This window comes from Pristiophorus japonicus, chromosome 9, assembly GCF_044704955.1.
Source record: "Pristiophorus japonicus isolate sPriJap1 chromosome 9, sPriJap1.hap1, whole genome shotgun sequence".
Lineage (NCBI taxonomy): Eukaryota > Metazoa > Chordata > Chondrichthyes > Pristiophoridae > Pristiophorus > Pristiophorus japonicus.
The window spans coordinates 116,986,072-117,014,048 of record NC_091985.1 but is presented as its reverse complement, the minus strand read 5'-3'; the positions used below and the strand labels follow the sequence as shown (position 1 = coordinate 117,014,048).

General features: G+C 47.2%; 1 protein-coding gene across 1 annotated transcript in view; it reads right to left on the bottom strand.

Moving 5' to 3' along the window:
- The window catches only part of LOC139273917 (uncharacterized), a 75,593-nt gene that overhangs the window by 6,629 nt on the left and 40,987 nt on the right, over positions 1–27,977 (bottom strand). The window contains exons 2-5 of the mRNA XM_070890988.1: positions 15,214–15,250; positions 5,013–5,063; positions 3,533–3,633; positions 3,389–3,453 (exon numbers count right to left, since the gene is read on the bottom strand). Of these exons, the coding sequence (XP_070747089.1) occupies positions 3,389–3,453; positions 3,533–3,633; positions 5,013–5,063; positions 15,214–15,250 (254 nt within the window). The remainder of the gene's footprint in view (positions 1–3,388; positions 3,454–3,532; positions 3,634–5,012; positions 5,064–15,213; positions 15,251–27,977) is intronic.

Below are 27,977 nucleotides of genomic sequence, written 5' to 3'. Positions count from 1 at the left end.
CTTGTCAAAAGCCTTTTGAAAGTCTAAATACACCACATCCACTGGCTCCCCCTTGTCCACTCTACTAGTTACATCCTCAAAAAATTCTAGAAGATTTGTCAAACATGATTTCCCTTTCATAAATCCATGATGACTTGGACCAATCCCGTCACTGCTTTCCAAATGTGCTATTACATCTTTAATAATGGATTCCAACATTTACCCCCACCACCGATGTCAGGCTGACTGACTAATTTTCTCTCTCCCTCCTTTTTTTAAAAAAAAAAGTGGGGTTACATTGGACTGGAGGGTAGCTATAGGAACTGATAGAGTCTATGGAATGTTGGAAAATGACCAATACATCCACTATTTCTAGGACGACTTCCTTAAGGATTCCTCTGGGATGCAAACTATCAGGCCTTGAGGATTTATCAGCCTTCAATCCCATCAATTTGCCTAACACAATTTGCTGACTAATAAAGGATTTCCTTTAGTGCCTCCTTCTCATTAGACCCTCGGTCCCCTAGTATTTCCAGAAAGTTATTTGTGTCTTCCTTAGTGAAGACAGAACCAAAGCATTTGTTCAATTGGTCTGCCATTTCTTTGTTCCTCATTATAACTTTACCTGATTCTGAATATAAGGGACCCACATTGGTCTTCACTAATCTTTTTCTCTTCACGTATCTGTAGATGCTTTTGCAGTCAGTTTTTATGTTCCCTCCAAGCTTACTCATTCTATTTTCCCTAGTCCTCCTTTGCTGAATTCTAAATTTCTCCTAGTCCTCAGGTTTGCTGCTTTTTGTTGGCCACTTTATATGCCTCTTCCTTGGATTTAACACCATCCCTAAATTTTCCTTGTTAGCCATGGTTGAGTCACCATTTTATTTTTAATGCCAGACAGGGATGTACAATTGTTGAAGTTCATCCATGTGATCTTTAAATGTTTGCAATTGCCTAGCCACCGTCAACCCTTTAAGTATCGTTTGCCAGTCTATCCTAGCCAATTCACATCTCATACCATCAAAGTTACCTTTCTTTAAAGTTCAGGACTGTAGTCTCTATTAACTGTCACTCTCCATCTGAAGAATTCTACCATATTATGGTCACTCTTCCCCAAGGGGCCTCGCACAAGATTGCTAATTAATCTTCATTACACAACACCCAGTCTAGGATGGCCAGCTCTCTAGCTGGTTCCTCGACATATTGGTCTAGAAAACCATCCCTGAAACGCTCCAGGAAATCCTCTTCCACTATATTGCTGCTAGTTTGTTTAGCCTAATCTATATGTAGATTAAAGTCACCCATGATAACTGATATTCTAGTCCTCTAGATATAAAGGCCTGCATCCCATTAGCCGTGTTGATTATTTTCTGTACCTGTTCATGACATTTTAAATGATATATGTACCTGGACCCCCAAGTTTCTTTGAACCTCCACTGTTTTTAGCCTTTCACCATTTAGAAAGTATCCGATTCTATCCTTTTTGGGTCCAAAGTGGATGACTTCACATTTGCCTACACCGAAATCTATTTGCCATAGTTTTGCCCCTTCAAATAATGTTGATATCCCTTTGTAATTTTATGCTTTCATCTACAATTCTACCCAGCTTTATCATCGGCAAATTTGGATACATGGCTTTCTGTGCCATCATCCAAGTCGTTAAATATGGTGCATAGTTGAGGCCCCCAACACAGATCCCTGCGATACATCACTAGTCACCTCCTGCTAATTTAAATACCTACCCATTATCCCTACTGCCTGTCTCCTGCCACTCAGCCAATTTCCTAACCAGGTCAATAATTTGCCCTAAATGCCATGGGCTTCTACCTTGGACAACAGTCTCTTATGTGGGACCTTTATCAAATGCCTTCTGGAAGTCCATATAAACATCCATAGACATTATCCCATCAACTACTTTCGTCACCTCCTCACAAAATTCAATCTGGTTTATCAGGTCTGACCTACCTTTCACAAATCCATGCTGGCTCTCTCTGATCAACTGAAAATTTGCGAGGTGTTTAGTCACCTTATCCTTAATTATAGTCTCTAGCAATTTCCCAACAGATGTTATGCGAACTGTTCTACCTCAATTTTTAAATTGCAGAGTGACATGCACAATTTTCTAATCTAGAGGAATAGTTCCTGAATCATTATATAGTTAGGGCATCTGCAATGTGGTCACCTACTTCCTTTAAAACCCTGGGATGGAAACCTCCTGCCCCTGGGGGTTTGTGACTCTTAGTGCCATTATTTTCTTCATTACTGTTATTTTACTTGCATTAATTTTATTGAGTCCTGTATCCAGATTTCATTTTCTTGGGATTTCTGGCATGCTATCCTCTTCCTCTACTGTAAATACTGATGCAAAGTAATTAAACATTTCCTTATTGATATCACCGCTTTCAGTTTTTAAGGGGCCAACATTGCTCCTGACCACCCTCTTTATCCTAATACAACTGTAAAAAGTATGTCGATTTTGATATCCCTTGCAAGTTTCCTTTCCTACTTCCTTTTTGTAGCTCTTACTATCTGTTTTCGGACCATTTGCTGTTCTTTGTATCTTTTCCATTTGCCAGGATGTGCGCTAATTTTTGCCTTTTTGTATGCTTTTTCCTTCTAGTTTTAAGCTATCCCTTACCTCTTTAGTCATCCATGGCTGGTTTGTTTTGGCAAGTAGAGCTCTGAACCCTCGGATATAAACTGGCTCTGTATTGCCTTAAATTATTTTTGGAACATCCCACTGCTCTGTCGTTTTACCCATTAACAGATTTGCCCAGTTTACCGTGGACAGTCTTGGTCTCATCCCTTTTAAGTCGGCCTGACCCAAATCTGGAATCTTAGTAGCAGGTACAGTTTAACAGGTATATTTTCTGGATGAATCCAACACATCGAAATTTACATTATGTAGAGCTTACAGAAGTAGGTTTAAATTGTTGAGACATTCTATATTCAAGTTCCAAATCATTTTCATGCTCAGCACAAAACTCCAATTCCCCAGGGAAGCCCCTTCCCTCCCCCCTTTGTAAGTAGGTAATCTGGGACAGCAGTGAATATATACCTCGTACTGACCAGGTACACACATCACGGAGCTCTGTCGCTCTAACTGACCACGTCTAGGGCTACAACTGGTTTACTGAATGAACAGTGAAAAGATTACAGAACTTTGCTCAACTCAAACAGACTTCAAAATAAAACATTTCATAAGATCTCAGAAGTAACTAGTTTAATTTGAATCAAGATCTGATGTGAAGTGTATATGCAAAATTAAAGTCAGTGTATTGCTATAGTCCCAGTTTATTCGATGCTGACTGAATAGACTTGCCTTCGCTACCCCAGGATGCACGCATACCATTTCTACCCTCTCCCCAATGTGCTTTGCACAATAGTATGGAAATCATTTGGATTTTACCTCTCAACACCTCGAAGGAGTAATTTCTTAAGCGAAAGAGAAAATGTTGAAAGCTTTTCTGTAACCTGGAAGAGAGAAAAAGTTAGTTTTATTTATTAAAGATGCATTATACTCTCAGCACAAGGAATGCACTCAATAACTCACCAGATTTTTGATTGATCTCTCAACTCTTTTCTCTATCCCCTCAAATATCTTGAAATTGTCACCTACAAACTTCACTCCAATGGATACTTCAAATAAATAGTCTGTAGAAAATGTAAGTACATTTAGATATTTTAGCATTTAAAAAACGAGTAACAGTACTGGGAATAGAACTAGAATTTTACAGCCCATTAAGCTAGTACCAACTCTCAGAGCTAGCTTTCTCCCCCCACCCCCCCCTGCCGCCATTTCCTTTGCCCACACACTTAAAACATTTTTGTTCAAAAATATTTATCCATTTACCTTTTAAAAGCCATTATGGGTTCTTCTTCCACTGACAGGACCCGACAACTCACCGCATTAAGACTCCTAACCTCTCTGATTTTAAATTTATAGCCCGGTTATTGACTAGTGGAATTCCTTAAATAACAGAATACTGGAAATCTCAGCGGGTCAGCCAACACCTGTGGAGAAACACAGTTAACGTTTCGGCAGTTCTGACAAAGGGTCATTGAGCTGAACGGTAACTGTTTTTCTCTCCACAGATGCTGCCTGACCTGAGATTTCCAGCACTCTTTCAGATTCCAGCATCTTCAGGATTTTGCTTTTGTATTAGTGGAAATATTTACCCTGATTTACTTAATCATCAAAACTGCTCGGATTTTGAGCATCTATTAAACCTCCTCTTAAATTCTTTTGTTCTCTGTGAAAGGAGCCAAGATTCACTGGTCTCCCTTCACAACTAAAACCCATCACTGATATCATCTTCATGAATCTCTTGTAATTCTTTCCATGGCCTTGCCATCCTTCCTAAAATAATTGTGGGTGAAAATGGTCTTTTGCTGTCGCCTGTTTTGTCCTCCTGACAATCAGCAGCCGACTAATCCACATGCAATGAGAGAAGGAAAAATCATGTATGATCTAAAATGGGCTGCCAATTGGCCAAAGAGAGAAACACAGGCCAAGACCAATCTTACCCTAATTGTGTCCATTTTTAGGCACCTATTTCAAATGTGTCCTAATCAACAATTTGCATCAGTTTAGCATTACCTCTCTCTTTGTACTCTATACCCCAAAGATTGAGGATCCCAGATTTATCTTTAAATCAAGAAAAGTTTCATTAAAAGTGGGAGGACAAGCTAAAGATTTGCATATCTGAAAAAAAGGGAGGGGTCATTTCAGATGGCATTAAGAGTCAAACACATTGTGGGACTGGAGTCACACGTAGTCCCAACCAGAGAGAGATATTAGGAAACCAGTTAGGTTCCTGAGAATCTGGATAATGATTATTTTTTTGGTATTAGCCCACAAATAACTAGATTTATTGAATTCAATTTCACAATATGTCATTTGAACTCATGACCTCTATCTTCCAGATTGCCATTTATATCAAATATATTGGTAGTGCAACTAAAGACATCAGTAATTTCTGGAGACCTTCACAGAATCACATGTTCAACTACTTGTAGTTTCAAAACTTTACCTCCAGGATATATTTTTGGTGGATCAGATATTTCATGCACTACCTCGGTATCTGCAAAAGAAGAAAAAATATCTATACACACATGGATTCAAATCACAATTCCATGCAACGACTGTACATCAGTTATATAGGGCCCTGGAGAAACCACACCTGGCGTAGTGTGTTCAGTTTTGGTCTCCTTACGCAAGGAAGGATATACTTGCCATAGAGGGAGTGAAAAGAAGGTGTGGGGGTGGGATGTCCCATGAGAGGTTGAGTAGACTGGGCCTAATCTCATTGAAAAATATAAAATTCTTACAGGACTTGAAAGGGTAGATACAGGGAGGATGTTTCCTCTGGCTGAAGAGTCTAGAATCAGGGGTCACAGTCTCAGAATAAGGAGTCAGCCATTTTAGGGCTGAGATGAGAAATTTCTTCAGAGGGTTGTGGAGGCTCAGTCGTTGCATATATTCAAGACAGATCGGTAGATTTTTGGACTCGGGGGGGGGGGGGGGGGGGGAATTGGGCAGAAGGTCGAAGATCAGCCATGATCTTATTAAATGACTCAAAGGGTTGTATGGTCGACTCCTGCTCCTATTTCTTATGTCCATAAAGGCCCAGGACACTTCACACCAAAACTGGATTGCTTTAGCCATTCATGTGCAGGCCTCGAGTGTCACATCACTTTTCTTACCCAAATCCATTGTGATCCAATTGGTATTCAAGTTCATGAATCTGCTCGTCAAGTGATGCCCACAGCATACAAAAAAATTCAACTGATGTTGATCATCAACACTAAAAGGCTGACGTTTATGGGGTCAAGCCCACACAATCTAGGTACCCATCAGTGCAAATTACATCCAGTCTATTCAGGTGAACAGCACTAAGAGTAGGGGCAAGCAGCTCTGTTCCACTCCGCATTCTTCACTCAACCAACTGACAGATTAGCTGCATATTCAGCTCAGACCTTGCTAGATAGGACCCTGCCACATTTATTTACATAAGTCACTGCAATTCATTAGTTATAAAGCACTTGAGAGATCATGAAGCACTATATAAAAATGCAGGTTTCAAAGCTTTAAGACAAACATTTACTTAAATATTTCACACCTGGTGATGCTGGGTTCCCAACACAACTACAAAACAGCCACCAACAAAAAGCACAGCTCTTGACCTCTATTCACTCGAGGATAAGTGACACTGCTGCAACTTGAGAATTTACACAAACATTTAACTGAAGTTATTCTAACCACTGGCAAACCCATATGTGGATGATGAACAGTTTCTCACACCTTCCTTGCCAAATGGCAGTGGAAAGGGACTAGAGAAGAGTAGCAAGAATACCGGGTCGCGGAGCCAATTGGCATTGCATTAAATGCTTCAGTTTGACATTGTGACTGTTTTGGTTGGGAGCAAGAAATCCATCGAACAAGGATGACTTGCTTCCACACCAAAAGGGATGAGTTTACAGATATTTCAATGGAGGACCAGATATTCCAGTCTTGAACTCCAGGGGTTGAAGATGCCAGTGTGGATTTTTTTTTTAATAAATGTGTGGTGACCATTGCATATCAGCCACCACACGGGCTCGACAGAGCTAGGACTTTATCCAGTGGCAAGGGTAAACCAAGATGACTGGAGACTTGCTCTGCTGCACGGACCTAGTGCGCGCACACATCGCAGTGTGGGCTGGCCCGTGCTGCCCCTGGGCCTTCGGCTCTTCTGGGCCCCGTACCCTCATTTGCCGCACCTTCATGATCTCATCGCACATCCACACCAAACATTTGCCGCACCTCCACCCCGACCTTTCCGCTTCTCCGCTGTGCCTGGGCCCAGCCAATGTTCCAGCCCACGCTCTAACCGGTGACCTGGACCTTGATGATGTCACCCAGCTCGAATTCGTCGCACACTTATTTCAAAATATACTTTATTCATATAAAAATTTGTACAGTACATTCAAAAGCAGTTCAGTACATTTAGCTGCAGTCAGCAATCCCATACACTACATTTGGGTGCTGATGACAGTTCCGTTCGATACATTTCCTTGCTTTTCATTTCAAGTACAATTCGGGATACATTGTAGTACATTTGACAAATTACATTACATTACATGTGTCACTATACAGTACAGATGGTGACGGTACATTTACATTTTTTCTTTTCAACGTGCATTAGAAACAGACTTTGCATTGTACATGGCACTACATAGGTGTTTACAGATCATGGTGCTCCATGTACACAAAAAGTTACAAGTACGGCCCGAGGGAGTTTTGTACGGATTCCTGTCCCCGGGTTTTCCGTGGCAGAAGGGCTTTAAACTGTGGCCCTTCCCCACTGTGCCTTTGCGGCGGCTGCACCAATTTTAAGTGCGTCCCTCAGCACGTACTCCTGGATCTTGGATTGCGCCAGTCTGCAACACGCAGACGTGGACATCGCCTTGCTCTGGAAGACCAGCAAGTTTTGGCAAGACCAAAGAGCATCTTTGACCGAGTTGATGGCCCTCCAGCAGCAGGTGATGTCTGTCTCGGTGTGTGCCCCTGGGAACAGCCCGTAGAGCAGAGTCCTGTTATTATGGAGCTGCTCCGGATGAACCTCGACAGCAACCACTGCATCTCTTTCCAAACCTGCCTTACGAAGGCGCAATCCTGAAGGAGATGGGTGACAGTCTCGTCTGCCCCGCAGCCGACTCGGGGGCACCGTGCCGTGTTGCCGAGACGTCGGCTGTGCATGAACGCTCTGATAGGTAAGGCACTCCTCACTGCCAACCAAGCTACGTCTTGGTGCTTGCGTATAAGCTCTGGCGATGAGACGTTCTGCCAAACTAGTTCGACAGTCCGCTCAGGGAATCACCCGACAGGGTCCACCCTCTCCTTTCGTAGGGCGTCCAGGACGTTACGTGCTGACTACTGTTTTATGGCTTTGTGGTCAAAGGGGTTTTTTGTGAAAATCTTTTCCACGAAGGACAGGTGGACAGGCATGGGCCAGCTGATGAGGGCGTTTCGCGGCAGCGTGGCCAGGCCCATCCTTTGCAATACCGGGGACAGGTAGAACCTCAGCATGTAGTGACACTTGGTGTTTGTGTACCAGGGGTCTGTGCACAGCTTGATGCAGCTGCACACAAAGATGGCCATCAGGATGAGGGCCATGTTCGGAACATCCTTTCCTCCACTGTCCAGAGATTTATACATTGTGTCTCTGTGGACACGTTCCATTTTGGACCTCCAGACAAAGTGGAAGACGGCCCGGGTGACTGCCACGGCACAGGAGCGAGAGATGGGCCAGACCTGTGCCACGTACAGCAACCCCGAGAGCACCTCACTCCTGATGACCAGGTTCTTTCCTGCCATGGAGAGGAAGCGCAGCTTCCACCATCCCAGTTTTTGCTTCACTTTGGCGGTACGCTCTTCCCAGTTTTTGGCGCACGCCCCGTCTGCTCCGAACCATATTCCCAACACCTTCAGGTAATCTGGCTTAACGGTGAAGGGGATAAAGGATCGGTCGGCCCAGGTGCCAAAGAACATGGCCTCACTTTTGCTGCGATTGACCTTCGCTCCTGAGGCCAGTTCAAACTGGTCGCAGATTGTGAGCAATCTGCGAACCGACTGCGGATCTGAGCAAAAGATGGCCACGTCGTCCACGTACAGGGAGGTCTTGACCTGAGCGCCTCCGCTGCCTGGGATCGTCACCCCTCTAATGCCTGCATCCTTCCTGATGGACCCGGCAAAGGGCTTGATACCACAAACAAGACAGACGAGAGAGGACAGCCTTGCCTGACTCCAGATCTGATCAGAAAGCTTTCAGTTTCCCACCCGTTGATTAGAACTGCGCTACTGATGTCTCTGTAGAGCAGTTGGATCCAATTGCGGATACCCTCCCCAAACCCCATTTTGGAGAGCACGTCCATCAGGTACGTGTGCAATATCCTGTCAAAGGCCTTCTCCTGGTCTAAGCTGATTAAGCAGGTGTCCACCCCCCTGTCCCGCACGTAGGCGATCGTATCCCTGAGTAGCGCCAGGCTATCAGAGATCTTTCTGCCGGGGACAGCACAGGCCTGGTGAATCACCAGCTCAAGAGCAGACTTGGCGCTGGAAGTTGTAGTGGTATGCCCACGATGTTCCAGGGCCCGCACTCCAGCTCTTTTATCCTTTTGACCTGCAGTGGTGTCCTCTCGCAGGTCAGGGTGGCCCACAAACAGCAATGATATAAGTGGCCATATACTCTGTTTCGGATAAATATTGGCTCTTTCTTGGACATGTGCTTGAAATGTGAGCCAGCCTCCTGGAGAAGGGTTTCCGGTGGGGTTGGGGAGGGGAGAAACAGGCTACTGCATGTGGACCATGTGCTGAAGTGGAGGACACGGTTTAGAAATTCACGTACTTCAAGTACAGCTAGTCGTTCAAGACATGCATCTTCTTGCTTCCGCCCCAAACACAGCCACAGAATGTGAAAGAGACCACAATGATGCACTTGATGCAATGACTTATTCTCCATTTTGCCGCCAGCACTGGAGATAAACACAGCATCACGTTTTCTACTGGCGATGACCTGAACAACAATTTGTAGTCAATTTCATGGAGGCATTGATATTCCGGCACAGGGAGGTGGTTATTCAGCCCATCGTGCCTGTGCTCGCTCCATTCTAATCCCGTCTGTGTATTACACTGGAGTGGCTTAGACCAGGACTGCTCCCGTTCCACAACCCCATCTGCCCTCTGCCAGTAGTTTAAATACAGTTCCACAATGATGTGTGGAAAAAGGGCAGATACCAATTCATGAAATTGAGAGACACTCGGAATAAATTGAATTTAAAGACGTTAAACCGAGAGTTTTGAAATCGACGTTAATGCAAATGGATAATGGTCATCACTGTTTGGGCGATATCAGTGACTCTCTCCGGGACTGAAGGGTAATTTGTTGGCCCGGCAGTGTCCCATCGTGACCACAGGTTGCAGAGGCTTGCTGTTCAGATCAAGAGATGCGAGTCTTCTTATGGAAACCAATCTTTGGTGTGAACATGAATGTGTGTTGGGGGAAAGAGAACCAGAACATCTCTGGGGGGGGGGGGGGGGGAAAAGGAGTTAATTAAAAAAGCAAAGCTGGTCGAATCGAGATATATATAAAATATATATATATAAAAAATGTGTGTGTGTGTGTATGGATCCTACACAGGGCAAGGTGTGTTGTTCCTCCTCATTCTATGATTCTATTACTGGCTGACAGTCTAGGTTGACTCAGTTACTGAGAGGTGTTGGAGCCGTAACCAATACAGAGCCATTGCATTCGAGGGGAAAAAATTACGAAGTGGGACAGCGTGGCCCTTTTACTCGTTGGGACTGAAGGGTAATTGTTGGTCCGGCAGTGTCCTATCGTGGCCACAGGTTGCCCTTTTCCTTTGAACAATTCCTGCTCCAGGAATCGAGGGGAAGTAGATTATACAAAAAGTGAACTATTTCAGCGGATTTTTTTTGCTGAAAAAGATAGTGGAAAATAGCTATTTGAGTTGCTCTGCCACTTAGCACTTTTAAATACTAGCAAAACTAAAAAGGGGGGAAAAAGCAGAATCACGAGATTTGGAATGGATAAAATACTGATTCAATACTATTGTCCATTTTAATATCAAAAAATGGAAAATGCTTCAGTCATAATCACACACACAGTATTCTACCCACACAGGATTACTTTTGAAACTCTGCAGATATACTCACCAATTGCATTTTTATCTTGGACTCTTGGCCCAGACATCCATTTGGTATTAGACAAGGTGACGGTTGGTTGTATCCAACGTTGGAGGTCCAGAAATCTGCTGTCTTCAAACTCATGAGTTTCAGTATTTACAGCTGCCGCCGGATCAAGGGTTGGAGCGGAAATATTCAGCACACTTCGCCAATTACTGTCGCCTGTTGCCCAATGTTGCGCTTTGTAACTCCGGAGTTCAGTTCCAGACACAACCAAACTGCTTGTAGCAGGCAGCTGTGCGTGGCCATCAGTAGTCAGTGCGGATAATCCTTGGTCCATCTGATAAATTACAGGATGCATAGAACGCTCAAGCTCCAACGTGATGTGTGCGGATTCCGTGTCCTTGCCCACCAAACTGGTCAATGAAATCCAGGCGCCACCAGCCGCCCCGGGAAATTCAGTATTTACTGTAACCTTCATTTCAGATACAAAAGACCAATAATTACTGACCATAACGGGACTAGGAAAACGCACAAGACTTGTATTTTGGAAGTCATTTGTAGAAGATTTAGATTCAATAAACACAGTCTGTTCACGCCAACATTTCTCTTAATAAATCTTTTGAATCAATGTCACTGAATTTCGAAGCTTATTCCCGGAGGCTGCATATGCCGAGGTACAGAAGACCCAAACTCGACAGCTGAGGAGATCTGATGGTATGGAGATTCGGGGAAAAGAATCCAAATCAGACGGACGCATTATATTCCGCTCAGATTTTGTCATTTGTGTTCTCAAAATATCCACGTCTCCTTGAATTTCTGGTCCTATCCAAGTTGTCCCTTTGAGTAGTTGTACTTGATGTGAAAGAATCCTGATAAAAGACTTCAGGAGGAAAATACTGGCATCCAGCAATCAGATGCAACATATAAAAGGCAATTCATGGGAACTAGGTGTTCTTGCACAACATACACGTCATAAATCTCAGATCTTTTACTAAGAGATCCTATTATTCTCGTGGACAGACTTCATACGTGAGATCCCAGTATTCAGATTATGTAATCCGTTTTCCACATTATGTGCCCGTGTCACAGAACTCTGGAATGTTAATAACTGGAGGGAGCTGGGGGTTCTAACAAAACAATCAACTTCCTTGAGTCTAAGCCTCACAGCTCTTTGGCTTCAATACGTTGTAGAAACTTTGTCTCTTGATGTCGTCTCCAGATTTTTGCCTGCACTGCGTTCAGAGGGAACGATGGTTTCCATCGCAGAAAGTAGGAATGAGTAAGTAGCATCAGACAGACTTTTCACGTTTATACCAGGACTGAGTTGACCGAGATCAGTATTTTTTTCTTAAGAGATTTGCTGTGTTTGGTAGTAGCCATATGTAGCAGCAGAGAATGACTGTGTGGGCTAGTTCTGGATAGACATCTGAGTCTGTCTGCATAGAACTGGAAAGATGAATTTCTGGAGCGTCAGTTTCACTTATATCCACAATAGGTGGCATTAGTTTTAAAACAGTGTTCCAGAGATTAAGTTCCTTTACCTGATGAAATGAAGTATAAAGAGTGGACATCTGTACTGAACAAGTTGGAGAAAGGAAGTTGCTTTCTATTCCAGTTACTGGCGTGACTTTACCGGTTCCTGATTTTACTGACAGTTGTCTTGATGTCTGATAATCCCTAAACAACTGGATCCCGTAAAGTTATTTGGGGAGTTTCAATGTGTTGAGTCTTCTGTTGAACTTTGGCCAGCATTGTGTTTGTTTTAATTATTATAACATTAACTTCGGTATTCATTGTCACGGAGCTCTTTAAAGATCGGTGCAAGATCTACGGTCGTTTTATCTTCATATGTGCAATACTTGACTCGAAAATGACAGTTGGAGTGTTTAGAATTAGTCTTTGAAAGAAAAATAACTTGCACCTCTAGCGCCCAAGTTTCAAAACGGTGATAAGTTTTATTGAATCAGACTTCCTATTTCTGCAGGTTCCTGAGTAATGATAATTTCATCCTAATTCTGCTCACAGTTCTCATGTGATGAAAATCCATTTATTTTCACGTCAATACGCTTCCATTTTCCTGCTGCAACAGTCCAATTGCACCAGACATTCTCTGGGTAAATACTGGGATAATCTGGAAACTAACTCACCCGAGTCTCCTTTAAATGGTCATGTGACAGCTCTTCAAAGCATAAAATACCCAAGATGAAGGATGCTTCAATTCTAGAATATGAATTAGAAAGCATTTGTACAATATTTTTAGCTTTGCACTACTAAATTTGTTTTGTGGGTTAAAATGAACTCTGCCATGAGAACTAGGTTGCACAAGATTTCTATGCATTGCCACGTGGTTTCTTTGCTCTTGGTAGCCAGTAAAGGATATTCTGAATATGTTTCACCAGCCGGTAGGAGAGACATCCATTTGGGGAAGAGGGGGAAGCATGGAAGAGACCATTCAGATAAAATATTATACGCAGTCTACATCATTGCAACAAATGTTTTTTTGCATCACAACATCCGATTCTGTAAAGAACCAATTCCAATTTGTATTTTCTGTAGCTGTGCAGGAGTCCCTGGAAGAGTTAATCAAATATTGAAGCTAGTTCAGATGTCCTCTAACTGGTTTAAATGAATCTACAAGAGCTAACGGGACAGTTATTTCGTTGCTATCCAACATTTTCATGAGCAGGTGTACTCCCCTTCAACTCGTCACAAATTAACCAGTCAAACCAGTAAAGCTAAACCACAAAAGGATTTATTCCCCGCAATCTTTTTGTTCCAAGTTAACACTGACTGAATGAATGAATGCATCAATGTACTGTGTAATCTGAGCCCAAGATTCACTTGTGTACTCACCAATAGACCGCACGGAATATTGAAAACCATCAGTTAAAACATTCACAAGAACAAACATTCTATGATTGAAAAATTATCTTTAGTCTCAATCTGAAATGCTTCCTAAATAGCAAGTAATTGTAACAATAAAGCAAAAAGCTTCTATTTAGAAATTAAGTGGGGCAATTGAACATGAATCGGCCCTGAAATTGCGGTGTGTAGGACAGCGTAATCAGCTTGCGCATATGCGAAATCTGGAACTTGCGGCCTGTCAACATACGCTGACAGGCCACAATAAGCAATTGCTGCCGCAGAGTTGGGCTATTTGACCACCAAGTGGCCAGTGATTGTGCAAGTCTTACTGTTGATGTAAGCAGGTACAGGGCCTGTTTGCATCCGCTTAAGGGGACATCCAAGCCATTAATTAAATATTTTCAGATCCTAACCAAGTCCAAGCACTATAATAAATGAGTTTATGCAAATATTGGCCCAGATTACAGTTTGATGGAATGAAGATAATGAACAAAATTCCAATGATTATTAGATTTGGGGATTCCCTTCATAATGATTGAAATGGAATTCTGCTTGTTAATTAGAAGCCCAGGCCCACTTGATCCCAGGTACGCATCCGCATCGCATGGAGCAGTTATGCTGCCCTCCACTGACAAGGCCAGAGACCACAAGTGTTTGCAGCCTGTCTGCCAGCAGGTACTTTTGTAATTCTTTCGCAGGTTGGAGTTGTACTCTGGAGGTATGCTTCCGACTAATTTCTAGCCCAATATAAATCTAAGACATTTCCCAGGTCATCATCGTCAGTCCCTCGAAAGAGGATGACTTGCTTCCACGAGTTCACAGATGTTTCAATGAAGGTGCCGATGTTCCAGTCCTGAACTCCAATTGAGGAGGTGGAAGATGCCTGTGCGTGGATTTTTTTAAATGTATGGTGACTATTGCACATCAGCTACCGCACGGGCTTGACAGAGCTAAGCCTTTATCCAGTGGCAAGGATTAACCAGGATGACTGGAAACCTGCTCTGCTGCAGGTATAGAAAGTCTCACCCACACAAACTGGTTACACTCAGCTTTAACAGCAATGGATGTTCATGGTTCATGACTTGCAAAAGTTGAGCTAATTGCACGTAGGGGTGAACAAACTGGTTTAAACATTCATTGCAATGATGAATATATCTTGATTGCTCCAGGCTTACTTCTAGATCATAATACAACATACAAAGCTCAAGAGGTCATGTAAACGAGGACAACATTTAGTCCCAGTCAGGTGTCTATTGTACCTACCCACTAGCAAACAATCCCCACTGGCAAAATATAAGCAAATGTAGCCATCATTCCTCTTGTGTGAGGAAGTGCAACCCTCCACCAAACATTTGAGACATATGCCATTTGGAATGGTAATGTAGCAAAGCAGCCTGCAGCCCTTTCCCCAAAAGGCTACACAGCTCAGTCAAATCTCAGGCAAGAGTAAACCAACTTGGAATGTGGATTCAGGCAAACAAAGAATTTATTCCACATGACTTGGGCACCAAAAGCCCCAGAAAAGGACAATGACCATTTTTTAAGACAAGCAGATTCCTTGAAAAATCACCCAAATGACAGTATGGGAGAGACAGAAGCTTACTTTTACACCTGTGGAGAAACAAACAGCAACAGGAAAATCAATTAAAAAAAAAAATGAAATCCAAAAGCAGTCTTACCTTGCCTTGGTTTTTCTGTTTGATCATTCTCACTTTCCTAAGAAAAATCAGTTTTTAAAATCAGCTACAAGTAAAAAAAAAAATGAATCAGCTCATGTTCATTTTATGGGAATAAATCTGTCAGTCAACAGCTCACATTTTCAGTACTCTACTGCTGGCTTAACCCAGTGAAGTTAATTGTTCCAGGAATAAACTTCAGTTTATAGGTAGCTTGGTTAGATTTTAAAAATATGCTGCCTATTATTTCTAGGTAGATTATCCACCCCAAACTGATAATCATTGCTAGTTTATTTCATCAACAGTCAGAAACAAAACCCAAGATCCCCACCCCATGCAGACCAGTCACTATTTTGCAATGATGGTTCCAAAAGGATTTTCAAGCCAAAGTCTAATTTCAAGTCCAGATGATTATAAGCCACTTGATGCTGTTTAGGATATTTAAAAAGGAGATTGCTGCCCAGTGATCACACCAAGTTCTCAATTATTATTCTTCATTTAAAATAAATAAAGGCACTTTTCAATTAGTGAAATAATGGGCAGTGCCCACCAAAAGTGCCCCCCCAACAAGAGCACAGCCTCCCACCACGAGCCACACAAGGCATTAGAGCAGATGACAAAGCTCAGTCAAAGTAGTAGGTTTTAAGGAGAGCCTTAAAAAAGGAGGAAAAAGGGGGAAGAGGGGTGGAGGTGTGTCAGGAGAGAACACCAGCACTTACAGCCTTGACAGCTGAAGGTATGCACAAGACTGGATGGAGGCTGGCCAGGAATGTGTTGAAATAGTCAAGTCTAGGAGGTAACCCAAGGCATGGATGAGGGTTTCAACAGCAGATAAACTGAGGCAGGGTGGAGGTAGAAATAGGCTGTCTTAGTGATAGCACGGATGTGTGGTTGGAAGCTACACTGCATTCTGACTGAATAAAACAGATCTGTGCACAAGCTCTACTCACAGATTATACACATTCCCATTGCAATGTTGAGGTGTAACATTACTAATGTATTGCTGAATGCAACAGTACATTTTAGTATGAGAGCAAGAGAGCGAATGAATAAGTACAACTGGAAGCAGAGAATCTTTATGAAACTACTTCTATAATCTAGTTTTATACTTTATAATTTCCAAGTAGGCATAATTAATCAATTTAGTCAAAGATGGTTTCACTCTGCATTTAGCCTCAACTCACAAGATCTTTGAATGATTAAAATATTCAAGGCCAAAGCTCAAGAACCAGAAATTGATACAGAACATAACAAAAAAATAGAATTAAAAACATACATCTTTCTTCAAAAAAACAGGGAATTTGAAATGCTTCGCTTTTTTTATGCAAAAATCTTTCTGGCTTTTTAAGAGTTTAGAAATGCCACACTCACTTTCTCAAATGCTACTTTGTTTTCTGTTGCTGTCTCCTCACCACTGGTCCAAATAACACTAAGATCAGCCAGAGATCTATGAAAAATTACACAAAACACAAGTAGATTCTTAAACTTAGAAAAAAACAAACAGCCCATCCTGGCACTTTGAGAAATCTGCTCCAAGAGGTGGACACACCTGATAACAGCTGCACTATTTGCATTGGTTTATTTAATTGTTTTCCCATAAATGATTAAACTAATTGATAAATTAGATCAGTCAGGAGGAACTAATTCAGAGGAATGATGTTCAGTGGTATCCATTCAATATTAACTATTTGTTGGCAAGAGAGAGCTTCAAGGGGCCAGAAATACCATGTGGAAGCCTTTTCTGTTGCTCCAGAGTCATCAAGCCCAAAAAATATAACAATAGTGCCCCCTTTTTAGAGAGGCAGCATTAATAAAACCCCAATCACAAAAATTCAAAGGAAACTTATCCAGTTAAATAATAATGTTATTCTCTGTGTGCACCACGCACTCCGCCCCAGCGATGCCACCAGTCGCAGAAAGTCTCAAGTATAACAGCAGTCACTGTGGGCTCCCTGGCCAGGGAGGACATGTGGAGGGGGGTCACAGACATTCATGTTAAACAAGAACAATGGGAAACACAACAGCAGGTCAGTACGTGTGGAGAGAACAGACACCTTAATGCTTGGGTTGCAAAGCTTAATCAAAACTGATTCAACCTTGCAGTGAAGAGTTACGAACAAACAATTAATTTTCCTGTTTTCTCCACAGCTGCTGACTGACCAGCAGAGTGACCAACTGACAGTGACCAACCGGGAGAGTGACCGACCGACAGAGTGACCGATGACCGACTGGCAGATTGACCGACTGGCAGAGTGACCGATGACCGACCAGCAGAGTGACTGATGACCGACTGGAAGAGTGACCAATGATTGAACGGCACTGTGACCGATGACCGACTGGCAGAGTGACTGAAGAATGACCGGCATAGTGACCAATGACTGACTGGCAGAGTGACCAACCAGCAGAGTGACCGATGGCCAACTGGCAGCATGAACGATGACCGACTAGCAGAGTGACAGACGACTGACCGGCAGAGTAATTGGCTGGCAGAGTGACCGACTAGCAGAGTGATCGATGACCGACCAGCAGTGTAACAGATGATCGACCGGCAGAGTGTCGACTGGCAAAGTGACTGACTGGCAGTGTGACCGATCGGCTGAGTGACCAACAGGCAGAGTGACCAATGACCAACTGGCAAAGTGAACCACCGGCAGAGTGACCGATGACCTACCAGCAGAGTGACTGATGACCAACTGGAAGAGTGACCACAGATCGAACAGCAGTGTGACCGTTGACCGACTGGCAAAGTGACCGATGACCGACCAGCTGAGTGACCAACTGACAGAGTGATTGACTGACGTGGTGTTTCCAGCAGAATGACAGACAGTCAGAGTGACCGACCGGCAGCGTGACCGATGTCCGACAAGCAGTGACTGATGACAGACCGGCAGAGTGACTGATGACTGACTGGAGGAGTGACTGCTGATCGAACGGCAGTGTGACCGATGACCAACTGGCAGAGTATCCGATTGACGGAGCATTTGCGACAGACTGACTGACAGGGTGACTGACCGGCAGAGTGACCGATGACCGACCGGCAACGTGACCAATGACTGACCAGCAGTGACTTATGACAGACCAGCAGAGTGGCCAATGAGCAACTGACAGAGTGACCAACCATAGAGTGACTGCTAACCAACCGGCAGAGTGACCAACAAGTAGAGTGACCGATGACCGAATGGTAGAGTGACCGATGACCGACAGGGAGAATTACCGACCAGCAGTGACTGATGACCGACTGGCAGAGTAACCGACTGGCAGTGTGACCGATTGGCTGAGTGACGAACCGGCAGAGTGACCAATGACCAACTGGCAAAGTGACTGACTGGCAGAGTGACCAATGACCGACCAGCAGAATAACCAACTGACAGAGTGATTGACTGACGGAGTGTTTCCAGCAGAATGACAGACAGAGTGACCGACCGGCAGCGTGACCAATGACCGACAAGCAGTGACTGATGACAGACTGGCAGAGTGACTGATGACTGACTGGAAGAGTGACCACTGATCGAACGGCAGTGTGACAGATGACCGATTGGCAAAGTGACCGATATCCGACAAGCAGAGTGGCCAGCTGACAGAGTGATTGACTGACGGAGTGTTTCCAGCAGAATGACAGACAGTCAGAGTGACCGACCAAAGAGTGACCGATGACTGACAAGCAGTGACTGATGACAGACCGGCAGAGTGACTGATGACTGACAGGAGGAGTGACCACTGATCGAACGGCAGTGTGACCGATGACCGACTGGCAGAGTAACCGATGACCGACTGGCAGAGTGACCGATGACCGACCAGCAGTGACCAACTGTCAGACTGATTGATTGACGGAGCATTTGCAACAGACTGACAGACAGGGTGACTGACCGGCAGAATGACTGATGACCGATTGGCAGAGGGACCGACCAGCAGAGTGACCGATGACCGACCGGCAGAGGGACCATCCAGCAGAGTGACCAACCGGCAGAGTGACCGATGACCAACTGGCAAAGTGACCGATGACCGACCAGCAGAGTGACCGATGACTGACCAGCAGAGTGCCCAATGACCAACCGGCAGAGTGACTGATGACCGACCGGCAGAATGACTGACCAGCAGAGTAACCGACTGGCAGAGTGACCAATTGGCAGAGTGACCAACTGGCAAGTGACCAATTACAGACCAGCAGTGACCAATGACCAACCAGCAGAGTAACAGAGTGAAGATGACCGAACAGCAGAGTGACCGAAGACCAACTGCCAGAGTGACTGATGACTGACCGGCAGTGACCGAAGACCGACCGTCAGAGTGACCAATGATGGACCAGCAGTCACCAATGACCGACCAGCAGAGTGACCGATGACCGACCGGCAGAGTGAGCGATGACCAATTGGCAGAATGTCCGACCGGCAGATTGATGGATGACCGAATGGCAGAGTGACCGATGATCGACCGGCAGAGTGACCGATGACCGGCTGGCAAAGTAACCGATGACTGACTGGCAGAGTAGCCGACCGGCAGAGTGAGCGATGACTGAATGACAGATTGACCGATGACCGACTAGCAGAGTGACCAATGACTGAACAGTAGAGTGTCTGATGACCGAGTGGCAGGGTGACAATGACTGACCGGCAGAGGAAATGACCGGCAGCATGTCAAACCGGCAGATTGAACAATGACCGACTGGCAGAGTGACTGACCGGCAGAGTGACCAACCGGCAGAGTGACCAATGACTGACTGGCAAATTGATCGATGACGACCAGCAGAGTGACCAATGACCGACCAGCAGAGTGACCGATGACTGACAGGCAGAATAACCGATGACTGGCCGGCAGAGTAACCGACTGGCAGAGTGACCAAACGGCAGTGTGACCGATGACTGACAAGCAGAGTGACCGATGATCAACTGGCAGAGTGACCAATCGGCAGAGTGACTGATGCCCGACTGGAAGAATGACTGACGCCCGATCTGGAAGAGTGACCGATGACCGACCGGCAGAGTGACCGATGACCGACCAGCAGAGTGACTGATGACTGACAGGCAGAGTAACCGAACGGCTGAGCGACCGAAGACCGACCAGCAGAGTGACCGATGACCGACCGGCAGAGTGAGCGATGACCAACAGTCAGAATGTCCGACTGGAAGATTGATGGATGACCGAATGGCAGAGTGACTGACCGGCAGAGTGACCAACCGGCAGAGTGACCGATGACTGACTGGCAGATTGACCGATGATGACCAGCAGAGTGACCAATGACCGACCAGCAGAGTGACCGATGACTGACAGGCAGAATAACCGACGACTGGCCAGCAGAGTAACCGACTGGCAGAGTGACCAAACGGCAGTGTGACCGATGACGGACAAGCAGAGTGACCGATGATCAACTGGCAGAGTGACCAATCGGCAGAGTGACCGATGACTGACAAGCAGAGTGACCGATGATCAACTGGCAGAGTGACCAATCGGCAGAGTGACTGATGCCCGACTGGAAGAATGACTGACGCTCGACTGGAAGAGTGACTGATGACCGACCGGCAGAGTGACCGATGACCAACCAGCAGAGTGACTGATGACTGACAGGCAGAGTAACCGAACGGCTGAGCGACCGAAGACCGACCAGCAGAGTGACCAAAGAACGACCAGCAGAGTGACCAATTGGCAGAGCGATTGTCTGACTGAGTGGTTCCAGCAGAATGACTGAATGGCAGAGTGACCGAACCAGCAACGTGACCAATGACCGACCAGCAGAGTGACTGATGACAGACCAGCAGAGTGGCCGATGACCGACTGGCAGAGTGACCGATGACCAACTGGCAGAGTACCTGATGACTGACCGGCAAAGTAACCGACCGGCAGAATGACCAACAAGCAGAGTGACTGATGACCGACCGGCAGAGTGACTGATGAGCGACTGGCAGAGTAACTGACCAGCATTGTGACCGATTGGCTGAGTGACGAACTGGCAGAGTGACCAATGACCAACTGGCAAAGTGACCGACTAGAGTGTCCAATGACCGACCAGCAGAGTGACTGATGACCAACTGGAAGAGTGACCACTGATCGAACGGCAGTGTGACCGTTGATCGACTGGCAGAGTGACCAACGACCGACCAGCAGAATGACCAACTGACAGAGTGATTGACTGACAGAGTGCTTCCAGCAGAATGACACAGACAGAGTGACCGACCGGCAGCGTGACCGATGACCGACAAGCAGTGACTGATGACAAACCAACAGAGTGACTGATGACCGACTGGAAGAGTGACCACTGATCGAACGGCAGTGTGATCGATGACTGACTGGCAGAGTAACCGATGACTAAGTGGCAGAATGACCGATGACCAACTGGCAGAGTGACCGATGATCAAGCAGCAGAGTGACCGATGACCAACTGGCAGAGTGACTGATGACCGACCGGCAGAGTAAACGACTGGCAGAATGATCTACCGGCAGAGTAACTGATGGCCGAATGGCAGAGTGACCGATGATCGGCCAGCAGTGACCGATGACCGACTGCAGAGTAACCGATGACTGACTGGCAGAGTAACTGACTGGCAGAGTAACCGACTGGCAGAGTGACCAAACGGCAGTGTGACCGATGACTGACTGGCAGATTGACCGATGACTGACCAGCAGAGTGACCAATGACTGACCAGCAGAGTGTCCGATGGCCGAGTGGCAGGGTGACCGATGACTGACCGGCAGAGTAACCGACTGGCAGTGTGACCGATGACTGACTGGCAGATTGACAGATGACGACCAGCAGAGTGACCAATTACCGACCCGCAAAGTTACCGGTGACGGACTGGCATAATAACCAATGACTGACTGGCAGAGTAACTGACTGGCAGAGTGACCGACCGGCAACGTGACCAATGACTGACCAGCAGAGTGACTGATGACAGACCAGCAGAGTGGCCGATGACCGACTGGCAGATTGACCAACAGCAGAGTGACCGATGACCAACTGGCAAAGTAACTGATGACTGACCGGCAGAGTAACCAACCGGCAGAGTGACCAACAAGCAGAGTGACTGATGACCGACCGGCAGAGTGACCGATGACCGACGGGGAGAGTGACCGACCAGCAGAGTGACTGATGACCGACTGGCATACTAACCGACCGGCAGTGTGACCGATTGGCTGAGTGACGAACAGGCAGAGTGACCAATGACCAACTGGCAAAGTGACCGACCAGCAGTGACTGATGACCAACTGGAAGAGTGACCACTGATCGAATGGCAGAGTGACCGATGATCGACTAGCAGAGAGACCGACCGGCAGAGTGACCGATGAGCGACTGGCAGAGTTACTGATGACCGACCGGCAGAGTAAACGACTGGCAGAATGATCAATCGGCAGAGTAACTGATGACCGAATGGCAGAGTGACCGATGATCGGCCTGCAGAGTGACCGATGACCGACTGCAGAGTAACCGATGACTGACTGGCAGAGTAACCGACTGGCAGAGTGACCAAACGGGCAGTGTGACCGATGACTGACTGGCAGATTGACCGATAACCGACCGGCAGAATGACCAATGACTGACCAGCAGAGTGTCTGATAACCGAGTGGCAGGGTGACTGATGACTGACCAACAGAGTAACCGGCTGGCAGAGTGACCGATTGGCAGAGTGACCAACTGGCAGAGTGACCAATGACCAACCAGCACAGTAGCAGAGTGAAGATGACCGAATAGCAGAGTGACCGATGACAAAACTGCCAGAGTGACTGATGAGTGACCAACAGAGTGACTGATGACTGACTGTCAGATTGACCAATGACTGACCAGCAGTCACCGATGACCGACCAGCAGAGTGACTGATGACCGACTGGCAGTGTGACCGATGACCAACCGGCAGAGTGAGCGATGACCGACTGGCAAAGTAACTGCTGACTAACTGGTAGAGTAACCGACCGGCAGAGCGACCAAACAGCTGTGTAACCGATGACTGACTGGCAGATTGACCGATGACCGACCAGCAGAGTGACCAATGACTGACCAGCAGAGTGACTGATGACCGAGTGGCAGGGTGACCAATGACTGACCGGCAGAGGAAACGACCGGTAGCGTGACGGACCGGCAGATTGACCAATGACCGACTGGCAGAGTGACCGATTGGCAGAGTGACCAACTGGCAGAGTGACCAATGACAGACCAGCAGAGTGACCAATGACCAACCAGCAGAGTAGCAGAGTGATGATGACTAAACAGCAGAGTGACCGATGACCAACTGCCAGAGTGACTGATGAGTGACCGACAGAGTGACTGATGACCGACCGTCAGAGTGACTAATGACTGACCAGCAGTCACCGATGACCAACCAGCAGAGTGAGCGATGACCGACTGGCAGAGTGACTAACCGGCAGAGTGACTGATGATCAAATGGTAGAGTGACCGATGATCGACCAGCAGAGTGACCGATGACCGACTGGTAAAGTAACCGCTGACTAACTGGCAGAGTAACCGACCGGCAGAGCGACCAACTGGCAGAGTGACCGATGACCGGCCAGCAGATTGACCGATGACCGAGTGGAAGAGTGACCACTGATCAAATGTCAGTGTGACCATTGACCGACTGGCAGAGTGACCGATGACCAACCAGCAGAGTGACCAACTGACAGAGTGATTGACTGACGGAATGTTTCCAGCAGAATGACAGAGTGACCGAACGGCAGCATGACTGATGACCGACAAGCAGTGACTGATGACAGACCAGCAGAGTGACTGATAACTGACTGGAAGAGTGAGCACTGATCAACCGGTAGTGTCACCGATGACCGACCAGCACTGACCAACTGTCAGACTGATTGATTGATGGAGCATTTGCAGCAGACTGACAGAGTGACCGACTGACAGAGTGACTGATGACCGTGTATCAGAGTGACCAACCGGCATCATGGCCGATGACCGAGCAGCAGAGTGACTGATGAAAGACCAGCAGAGTGACCGATAACCAATTGGCAGAGCATCCGACCGGCAGAGTGAATGATGACCGATCGGCAGAGTGACCCTCCAGCAGAGTGACCAACCGGCAGAGTGACCGATGACTGACCAGCAGAGTGACTGATGACCGACCGGCAGAGTGACCAACCAGCAGAGTGACCAATGACTGACCAGCAGAGTTACCGATGACTGACTGGCAGGGCAACCGATGACTGACCGGCAGAGTAACTGACCGGCAGAGTGACCAACTGGCAGAGTGTACAATGACCAACTGGCATTGTGACCGATGACCCACCAGCAGAGTGACCGATGACTGAGTGGCATGGTGACCGATGACTGACCGGCAGAGTAAACGACCGGCAGCGTGACTGACCGGCAGTGTGACCAGCCGACTGGAAGAATGACTGATGCCCGACTGGAAGAGTGACCAATGACCGACCAGCAGAGTGACTGATGACCGACCAGCAGAGTGACCGATGAATGACAGGCAGAGTAACAAATGACTAACTGGCAGAGTAACCGACCGGCTGAGCGACCAATGACCAACCGGCAGAGTGACCAACTGACAGAGTGATTGACTGATCGAGTGGTTCCAGCAGAATGACAGACAGAGTGACCGACTGGCAGTGACCGATGACTGACTGGCAGAGTGACTGACCGGCAACATGACCAATGACCGACCAGCAGAGTGACTGATGACAGACCAGAGTGGCCGATGACCGACTGCCAGAGTGACTAACCGGCAAGGTGACTGATGACCAACTGGCAGAGTGACCGAAGACCAACTGGCAGAGTAACTGATGACTGACCGGCAGAGTAACCACCGGTAGAGTGACCTACAAGCAGAGTTACTGATGACCGACCAGCAGAGTGACCGATGACCGACAGGGAGAGTAACCGACCAGCAGAGTGACTGATGACCGACCGGCAGAGTAACCGAGCGGCAGTGTGACCAATCGGCTGAGTGACCAACAGGCAGAGTGACCAATGACCAACTGGCAAAGTGAACCACCGGCAGAGTGACCGATGACCTACCAGCAGAGTGACTGATGACCGACTGGAAGAGTGACCACTGATCGAACGGCAGTGCGACCATTGACTGACTAGCAAAGTGACCGATGACTGACCAGCAGAGTGACCAACTGACAGAGTGATTGACTGATGGAGTGTTTCCAGCAGAATGACAGACAGTCAGAGTGACTGACCGGCAGCGTGACCGATGACCGGCAAGCAGTGACTGATGACAGACCGGCAGAGTGACTGATGACTGACTGTAGGAGTGACCACTGATCAAACGACAGTGTGACCGATGACCGACTGGCAGAGCAACCGATGAACGACTGGCAGTGTGACTGATGACCGACCAGCAATGACCAACTGTCAGACTGATTTATTGACGGAGCATTTGCAACAGACTGACAGACAGGGTGACTGACCGGCAGAGTGACCGATAACCGACTGGCAGAGTGACCAACCGGCGGCGTGACTGATGACCGACCAGCAGAGTGACTGATGACAGACCAGCAGAGTGACCGATGACTGGCAGAGTAACCGACCGGCAGAGTGACCGATGACCGACCGGCAGATAGACCATCCAGCAGAGTGACCGACCGGCGGAGTGACCGATGATCCGAGCAGCAGAGTGACCGATGACCAACTGGCAGAGTGACTGATGACCGACCGGCAGAGTGACTGATGGCCGACTGGCAGAGTAACCGACCGGCAGAGTGACCAACCAGTAGAGTGACCGGTTATTGACTGGCAGATTGACTGATGACCGACCAGCAGAGTAACCGACTGGCAGAGTGACCAATGACTGACCAGCAGTGTGTCCGATGACCGAGCGGCAGGGTGACCAATGACTGACCAGCAGAGGAAACGACCGGCAGAGTGATCGATGCCCAACTGGAAGAATGACTGATGCCTGACTGGAAGAGTGACCGATGACTGCCCAGCAGAGTGACCGATGACCAACTGGCAGAGTAACCGATGACTGACCAGCAGAGTAATCGACCGGCAGAGTGACTGATGACATAATGGCAGAGTGACCGATGACTGACCAGCAGAGTGACTGATGACCGACTGGCAGAGTAACCAAACCGATGACTGACCAGCAGAGTAACTGACCGGCAGAGTGACGAACCGGCAGAGTGACTGATGACTGACTGGCAGTGACTGATGACTGACCAGCAGAGTGACCGATGACTGATGACTGACAGAGAGAGTAGCCAATGACTGACCAGCAGAGTAACCGACCTGCTGAGCAACAGATGACCGACCGGCAGAGTGACCGATGACTGACCAGCAGTAACTGATGACCGACAGGCAAAGTGACCAACTAACAGAGTGATTGACTGACTGAGTGGTTCCAGCAGATTGACAGACAGAGTGACCGACCGGCAGTGACCGATGACTGACTGGCAGAGTGACCGACCGGCAACATGACCAATGGCCTACCAGCAGAGTGACTGATGACAGACCAGCAGAGTGCCGATGACCGACTGGCAGAATGACCAACCGGCAGAATGACCAACCGGCAGAGTGACTGATGACTGACTGCCAGAGTGACTGATGACCGGCTGGCAGAGTAACTGATGACTGACCAACAGAGTAACCGTCTGGCAGAGTGACCAACCAGCAGAGTGACCGATGACTGACCAGCGGAGTGACCGATGACCGACTGGCAGAGTAACCAAACCGATGACTGACCGGCAGAGTAACTGACCGGCAGAGTGACCAACCGGCAGAGTGACTGATGACTGACTGGCAGATTGACTGATGACCAACCGGCAGAGTGACCGATGACTGACCAGCAGTGACTGATGACTGACCAGCAGAGTGACCGATGACCGATGACTGACAGACAGAGTAACCAATGACTGACCAGCAGAGTAACCGATCTGCTGAGCAACAGATGACCGACCGGCAGAGTGACCGATGACTGACCAGCAGTAACCGATGACCGACAGGCAAAGTGACCAACTAACAGAGTGATTGACTGACTGAGTGGTTCCAGCAGATTGACAGACAGAGTGACCAACCGGCAGTGACCAATGACTGACTGGCAGAGTGACCGACCGGCAACATGGCCAATGACCTACCAGCAGAGTGACTGATGACAGACCAGCAGAGTGGCCGATGACCGACTGGCAGAATGACCAACCGGCAGAGTGACTGATGACTAACTGCCAGAGTGACTGATGACCGGCTGGCAGCGTAACTGATGACTGACCGACAGAGTAACCGTCCGGCAGAGTGACCAACCAGCAGAGTGACCGATGACCGACCAGCAGAGTGACTGATGACTGACTGGAAGAGTGACCACTGATCAAATGTCAGTGTGACCATTAACCGACTGGCAGAGTGACCGATGACCGACCAGCAGAGTGACCAACTGACAGAGTGATTGACTGACGGAATGGTTCCAGCAGAATGACAGACAGAGTGACCGAACGGCAGCATGACTGATGACCGACAAGCAGTGACTGATGACAGACCAGCAGAGTGACTGATGACTGACTGGAAGAGTGAGCACTGATCGACCGGCAGTGTGACCGATGGCTGACTGGCAGAGTGATCGATGACCGACCAGCACTGACCAACTGTCAGACTGATTGATTGATGGAGCATTTGCAGCAGACTGACAGAGTGACCGACTGACAGAGTGACTGATGACCGTGTATCAGAGTGACCAACCGGCAGCATGACCGATGACCGAGCAGCAGAGTGACTGATGAAAGACCAGCAGAGTGACCGATAACCAATTGGCAGAGCATCCGACCGGCAGAGTGAATGATGACCGATCGGCAGAGTGACCATCCAGCAGAGTGACCAACCG